This window comes from Mirounga angustirostris, unplaced genomic scaffold (assembly GCF_029215605.1).
Source record: "Mirounga angustirostris isolate CCGP_5_RB_7025 unplaced genomic scaffold, mMirAng1.0.hap1 SCAF_10, whole genome shotgun sequence".
NCBI lineage: Eukaryota > Metazoa > Chordata > Mammalia > Carnivora > Phocidae > Mirounga > Mirounga angustirostris.
In genome coordinates, this window is record NW_026991718.1 from 44480771 (window position 1) to 44488222 (window position 7452).

At 43.2% G+C, this 7452-nt stretch overlaps 1 protein-coding gene across 1 annotated transcript; it reads right to left on the bottom strand.

The window, feature by feature from the left end:
* Positions 1–4666: 4666 nt before the first annotated feature.
* On the bottom strand, positions 4667–7110 carry LOC123850473 (regenerating islet-derived protein 3-gamma-like). The gene is made up of 5 exons (XM_045883747.3): positions 7035–7110; positions 6141–6259; positions 5800–5937; positions 5059–5185; positions 4667–4776 (listed from the first exon to the last, which is right to left on the bottom strand). The coding sequence occupies exons 1-5, from the start codon at positions 7108–7110 to the stop codon at positions 4709–4711; spliced, it is 528 nt and encodes a 175-aa protein (XP_045739703.2). The 3' UTR covers positions 4667–4708.
* Positions 7111–7452: the final 342 nt, after the last annotated feature.

Below are 7452 nucleotides of genomic sequence, written 5' to 3' on the forward strand. Positions count from 1 at the left end.
CACCTTTACCTGCTTCCTTTAAAACTGAGGGGACTACAGGGCCAGATGGCCTTCCAGCAGAATTCTATCAAACATTTAAAGAAGAATTCATACCTATTCTTCTGAAGCTGTTCCAAAATATAGAAATGGAAGGAAAACTCCCAAACTCTTTCCATGAGGCCAGCATTACCTTGATTCCAAAACCAGACAATGACCCCACCAAAAAGGAGAATTACAGACCAATATCTCTGATGAACTTGGACACAAAAATTCTCACAAAGATACTAGCCAATAGGATCCAACAGTACATTAAAAGGATTATTCACCATGACAAAGTGGGATTTATTCCTGGGTTGCAAAGGTGGTGCAACATCCACAAATCAATCAATGTGATACACAACATTAATAGAAGAAAAGACAAGAACCATATGATCCTCTCAATAGATGCAGAAAAAGCATTTGACAAAATTCAGCATCCTTTTTTTTTTTTAAAGATTTTATTTATTTATTTGTGAGAGACAATGAAAGAGAAAGAGAGCACAAGCAGGGGGAGCTGCAGGCAGAGGGGGAGGGAGAAGAAGTCTCCCTGCCAAGCAAGGAGACAGATGTGGGACTTGATCCCAGGAACCTGGGATCATGACCTGAGCTGAAAGCAGATGCTTAATCAACTGAGCCACCCAGGCATCCTTCAGCATCCTTTCTTGATAAAAACTCTCCACAGTGTAGGGGTAGAGGGAACATACCTTAATATCATAAAAGCCATATATGAAAACCCACAGGGAATATCATCTTCAACAGGGAAAAACTGAGAGCTTTCCCCTAAGATCAGGAATACCACAGGGATGTCCATACTCATCACTGTTGTTCAACATTGTATTGGAAGTTCTAGCCTCAGCAATCAGACAACAAAGAGAAATAAAAGGCATCCAAATTGGCAAAGAAAAAGTTAAACTTTCACTCTCCACAGAAGACACAATACTCTATGTAGAAAACCCGAAAGACTCCACCAAAAAGTGCTACAACTGATACAGGAATTTAGCAAAGTCACAGGATATAAAACCAATGCACAGAAATCTGTTGCATTTCTATACACTAACAATGAAACAGCAGAAAGAGAAATCACGGAATCGATGCCATTTATAATACACCAAAAATCGTTAAGATACATAGAAATAAACCTAACCAAAGAGGTAAAATCTGTACTCTGAAAACTACACAACACTTATGAAAGAAATTGAAGAAGACACAAAGAAATCGAAAAACATCCCATGCTCATGGATTGGAAGAACAAATATTGTTAAAATGTCTATTCAATGTAATCCCTATCAAAATACTACCAGCATTTTTCACAGAGCTGGAACAAACAATCCTAAAATTTGTATGAAACCACAAAAGACCCCGAATAGCCAAAGGAATGTTGAAAAAGAAAACCAAAGCTGGAGGCAACAGAATCCCAGATTTCAACCTGTATTACAAAGCTGTAATCATCAAGACAGAATGGTACATGCACAAAAAGAGACACACAAATCAATGAAACAGAATAAATAACCCAGAAATGGACCCTCAATTCTATGGTCAACTAATCTTTGACAAAGCAGGAAAGAATATCCAGTGGAAAAAAAGTCTCTTCAACAAATGGTGTTGGGAAAATTGGACAGTCACATGCAGAAGAATGAAACTGGACCACTTTCTTACAGCATACACAAAAATACATTCAAAATGGATGAAAGATCCAAATGTGAGATAGGAATCCATCAAAATCCTAGAGGAGAACACAGGCAGCAACCTCTCTGAGCTCGGCCATAGCAACTTTTTGCTAGACACGTCTCTAGAGGCAAAGGAAACAAAAGCAAAAATGAACTATTGGAACTTCATCAGGATAAGAAACTTTTTTTTTTAAGATTTTATTTATTTATTTTGACAGAGAGAGGGACAGCTAGAGAGGGAACACAAGCAGGGGGAATGGGAGAGAGAGAAGCAGGCTTCCCACCGAGCAGGGAGCCCAGTGCGGGGCTCGATCCCAGGACCCTGGGATCATGATGTGAGCTGAAGGCAGATGCTTAACGACTGAGCCACCCAGGCATCTCAGGATAAAAAGCTTTTGCACAGCAAAGGAAACAATCAACAAAACTAAAAGGCAACCTACTGAATGGGAGAAAATATTCACAAATGACATATCAGATAAAAGGCTAGTATCCAAAATCTATGAAGAACTTATCAAATTCAACAACCAAAAAGCAAAAAATCCAGTTAAGAAATTGGCTGAAGACATGAACAAACATTTCTCCAAAGAAGACATACAAATGGATAACAACAACATGTAAAAATCTTCAACATCACTAGGCATCAAGGGAATGGCTAAAATTAACAAGTCAGGAAATAACAGATGTTGGCGAGGATGTGGAGAAAGGCAAACCCCCTTACACTTTTGGTGGGAATGCAAACTGGTGCACCCACTCTGGAAAACGTGTGGAGGTTTCTCAAAAAGTTAAAAATGGAACTACCCTATAACCCAGCAACTGCGCTACTAGGTATTTATTCAAAAGACAAAAATAGTTAATTTGAAGGGGCACATGCACCCCGAGTTTATAGCAGCATGATCAACAATAGCCAAAATGTGGAAGGAGCCCAGATGTCCACTGGCAGATGAATTGATAAAGAAGATGTGGTGTGTATGTATACACACACACACACACACACACACAATGGGATACTACTCAACCATCAAAAGAGAAAGAAATCTTGCCATTTGCAATGATGCAGTTGGAACTAGAGGGTATTATGCTAAGCAAAAAAAGTCAGTCAGAGAAAGACAAATATATGATTTCACTCATGTGGAATTTAAGAAACAAAATGGATGAATATAGGGGAAGGAGGGAAAAATAAAATAAGATGAAATCAGAGGGAGACAGACCATAAGAGACTCTTAACTATAGGAAACAAACAGAGGGTTGCTGGAGGGGAGGATGGGGTAACTGGTGATGCACACTCAGGAGAGCACTTGATAGAATGAGCACTGGGTGTTATATGCAATTGATGAATCACTAAAATCTACCTCTGAAACTAATAACATTCTATGTTAATTGATTTTATTTTTATTTATTTGTTTTTAAAGATTTTATTTATTTGACAGAGAGACACAGTGAGAGAGGGAACACAAGCAGGGGGGAGTGGGAGAGGGAGAAGCAGGCTCCCCGCAGAGCAGGGAGCCCGATGCGGGACTCGATCCCAGGACCCTGGGATCATGACCTGAGCTGAAGGCAGACGCTTAATGACTGAGTCATCCAGGCATCCCAATATATTGATTTTAAATTAAAAAATTAGAGAGACTAGTTTTCAGTGAGGGGAAAATAAGAGATTTATTACTATTTATTATTATTATTTATTATTAGGAGAGAGGAGCATTTTTATCAACTGTGTCACGACTGCCCAGAAGGCATTAAATTATGGAGGGTTCAGTAGGACAGAATAGACACAGAGGGAGGAGAGATTAAAAACTGCCTGCCTAACTCTTTTTTAGAGTTTTAGATGGAAGTTTTTAAGAGTTCACCAGAGGAAATAAATTTATAATGGTTCAGTGCACAAACTGGTTATGAATAAAGACTGAGAATTTAGCAAAATATCCTCTGTGATCAGTATGAACTTAAGCATGGCCCTAAGTGTAGTAGACAATACTGACTGCCTTGACAGATGTTATTTTTAAATTCTGCTAAAAAAAACCCCCAAAAACCTGATTTTGAATGGAAAGCAATTAAGTCCGGTCCCAGGAGATGAATCCCAAATGGTCAAAGGCAATTATGGCAACTTCAAACACTTTTCTGGTGGTTGCTTTAAGAATAGAACCATTCTAAGGAAAAGAGTGATAACTTCCAATGCTCTACATGTTAGCACAGTAGTCAGAATCCAAATAATTCGTTTTTTACTGTATTTTATAAAAGTCATCGTCCAAAGTAGATTACAAATTAAAGAAAAAAAATTGATCATTCATAGCAAATGATTTCAGAAGTGCTGTTCTAAAAACAGCAGACAGGGTGCCTGGGTGGCTCAGTTGGTTAAGCGACTGCCTTCAGCTCAGGTCATGATCCCACGGTCCTGGGATCGAGTCCCGCATCGGGCTCCCTGCTCTGCGGGGAGCCTGCTTCTCCCTCTCCCACTCCCCCTGCTTGTGTTCCCTCTCTCGCTATGTCTCTCTCTGACAAATAAATAAAATCTTTAAAAATAAAATAAAATAAAATAAAATAAAAACAGCAGACACCACTAAGGCTTTTTGTGCCACAAACAGGAGGAATGTGCAATAGAGTGTGTGGGAGAGCAATGTCTTTTTCTGTACACAACACATATGTAAATGAACCTGGACTACACACTAATCACAGACACACTGGTAGGGATGGACGGATGGACATTTAAATGTTTTCGCTGGGGGAATGGATAACATAGGACAGGGACAAGACCCAGAATTCCTCCCACACCTGGTTCTTATTCAGAGTCTAGCTATGAGACAGGAGCACAAAAGCACATGAAATGGAGCAAAATGTTTATTATTGCATTCTAAGATTTCAGGTCATGTAATACAACAAAAGAACAGGAAGATAAATGAGCAGGAAGGAAGAAAGGTGAGAATGAAGTGGTGAGGTTTGAAATTATTCCCTTCCAGGGTGGGTCTTCACACTTGGTCCCATGTCCATGATGAGTTGCATGCAAAACTCAGGTTCCTCATGTCTCCCCAGACTTAGTCCTTGAACTTGCAGACATAGGGTAGCTTCACAGAACAGTTGTAATCTTTCCATCTCAGATATCCTAGAGAGACAAAGGAGCTCAGGTAGATGTGGCTGGTGGAGCTCTTGAACCCACGTGAGAGGCATCCCAGATCCTGCCCTAGGATCCAAAGCCTCTCCCTCATCCTCATCAGTGTCCTGTTCCAGAGGAAGGAGACTCAAAAAGGAGAGATGACAAGGGATGGGGGAAGACAAACCAACACTATACTTCCTAGCTCAGCAGGATTCTCTGAAGGTCATGCCGAGAAATGGAGAAAAAGAGGATGGAAAAGTCTGGGCAGAAAGTAGCTCCTCTCTTACTTACCTGTGCTACTTGACAGACTCCCACAATAGCCAGGGTTTGTGATGGTGGAGGGGTCTCTCTCCCAGGCAAAGTAATTCAGCACATCATTGCTACTCCACTCCCATCCACCTGCATTGGGCTCACAGCCCTATAGAAGATGGAGTGTGGTGAGGTTGAATAGCCATGAGAGTTCTCCTTGCATGAACCCCTCCCCAGCATCACCAAATTTGCTCTGCTCATCTAGATGCTTCCCTGGAGCCAGAGCTCTCCTCTGGGAAACTCTTCCCAGCTCCTTCCTTTTATTGGCAAATTCCAAACCAGTAATCACAAAGACCTACAGAACCACCCAGAGTAACATGTTGCTGACTAAACAGCAATTAGTGGTGCATTTGTAATTACCACCTGAACCTCAAAGACAGTGTCTGTTCTATAGAGCAAAAATGGATCCTATCTTCACTTAGGATTCCCTCAGCACAATATGTGCAGACTCTGTGAAGCTCAGAGAACTGAATTACAAGGCCTCATGTGCAAATTGTGTACAAGCATGACAGGAGGCAGATTAACTTCAGCTGGAGACAAGGGACTTCCACAAAACTCAGCTGGTGAGCCGCTACAGAGCCCTGCCTTTCCCCCTCATGTCCTCCTGGATCTCTGAGCTCCAGGGCTCTTTAAGGCATTTACTGGGCAGGCACAGGGGACAGGGAATGGGCTTGGGGGGGCAATAGCATCTTGAGAGGTTATGAAGAGAAGATGAGTTCATACCTCTGTGGGGTCATGGAGCCCAATCCAGATATTTGAGTAGGTGTTCGCACTGTTCTTGACTAGGGAGGCCACAAAGTTTGCCTCAGACCCACTGAGCACAGACACGAGGTGTCCTGAGGACCTCTTCTGGCAGGCCATCTGTGTGGGGAAGCGAGAGACTCAGGGGGAGTCTGAGACATCATTGGGGGGAGGGTAGGCAGAGGTAGGGGAGAAGGGGTATATATGCAAAAGATGTGGGTGCTCAGTCTTGCCCCCAAGAAATTCTGGAGAATGGAACTGACCCCCCTCAGGTCTCTTACGTACTTTCCCTTAAAACCCCTAACTGAAATCCAAGTACTCACATCTGCATCCATCCAGGATTTTGGTGTCATAAACAAGGCATAGCAGTGGGAGGCATAAGCCTTGGAGCCTTTGGGACAGCTGATCCGTGGAGCGGGCACATCCTTCTGGGAGTCTTCACCTAGGGTGGGAGGAAATAAAAGAGAAGGGAGAGGTAAATAGGAGAGTGGGGATCAGGGTAGGGAGGTGACCTAGGGGAATATGTATGAGGCCAGTGCTTGGGAAGTGATGGCAAAGTCGTGACTGCCTCTCCCCATTGCCAACACTTTTAAGATTTTTTTATGAACTTTTTTTTTTTTTTAAAGATTTTATTTATTCGACAGAGACACAGCGAGAGAGGGAACACAAGCAGGGGGAGTGGGAGGGAGAGAAGCAGGCTTCCCACGGGGCAGGGAGCCCGACGCAGGGCTCAATCCCAGGACCTGGGATCATGACCTGAGCTGAAGGCAGATGCTTAACAACTGAGCCACCCAGGCGCCCCACTTCTAAGATTTCTTGATCTTGAACCAACCCCACTAAATGAGGAAGCTTCTCTTTTCTTTTCATCCTTCCCCTTCAAAGTCCAACCCTTCCCCACTCTAGGTTGACCATTCTTGCACCTGGTCCTCATTTTCCTTCCCTGTATCTCATTACTGACCCTTCACACTTTTCCTCTTTCACCTACCAACACAAATTAGAGTGCTGGGACAAAATGGAAATGACCTCCTTGCAGTGCTAGTGGACCACGGTGATGCTGGCCACCCCTAGTTACCCTGAAGGAAGGAGTAATGATGGACAAGTTATAGGCAGTTTCTTTGTGTGAGGATATGTGTCACCACTTTACCACGAGGGCCTTCCTCTTCTTCTTGGCCCTGAGCATTCACAAGGACCCAGTGCTAGGAACAGCAAAAGCTCACCTTGGACCCGAGCCAGGAACATCAGGCAGGAAAGCAGCATCCAGGACAGGCTGGAGAGGGCCATGGGAGGCAGCATCGTGTCTATGATCTGAGGAAGCAATCAGAGATCACTAAGGAAAGCATGATTGGAGAGAGGGCATGCAGAGATGCCACTCCTCTTCCTTTTCTTTCCATTGACATCTATCCCTTTGTATAGCTCTGGGAAGAACTGGAAATCTGTGGCCCTCCTACCCCCTGAGAACTAACAAGCTTGCCTGTGCTGAGACCAGAGCTCCTGTGTTTCTGACAGGGATCCTCCTGTACCTTCCCCCAAGTATGTACAGTATAATTCCTGTCATGTGTCTCATCTTCTCTCAGTTTCTACTCACCCGTCTTGCAGGGATTTGCAATGGTTTGTCAGGTCAGAGAAGACTGGGCT

Coding starts and splice junctions, on each gene's coding strand:
- LOC123850473 (XM_045883747.3), bottom strand. CDS start 7,110: ATGCTGCCTCCCATGGCCCTCTCCAGCCTGTCCTGGATGCTGCTTTCC. Junction 6,260..7,034: donor GTTCCTGGCTCGGGTCCAAG/GTGAGCTTTTGC, acceptor CTCCCACCCTAG/GTGAAGACTCCCAGAAGGAT. Junction 5,186..5,799: donor GGCTCCATGACCCCACAGAG/GTATGAACTCAT, acceptor CATCTTCTATAG/GGCTGTGAGCCCAATGCAGG.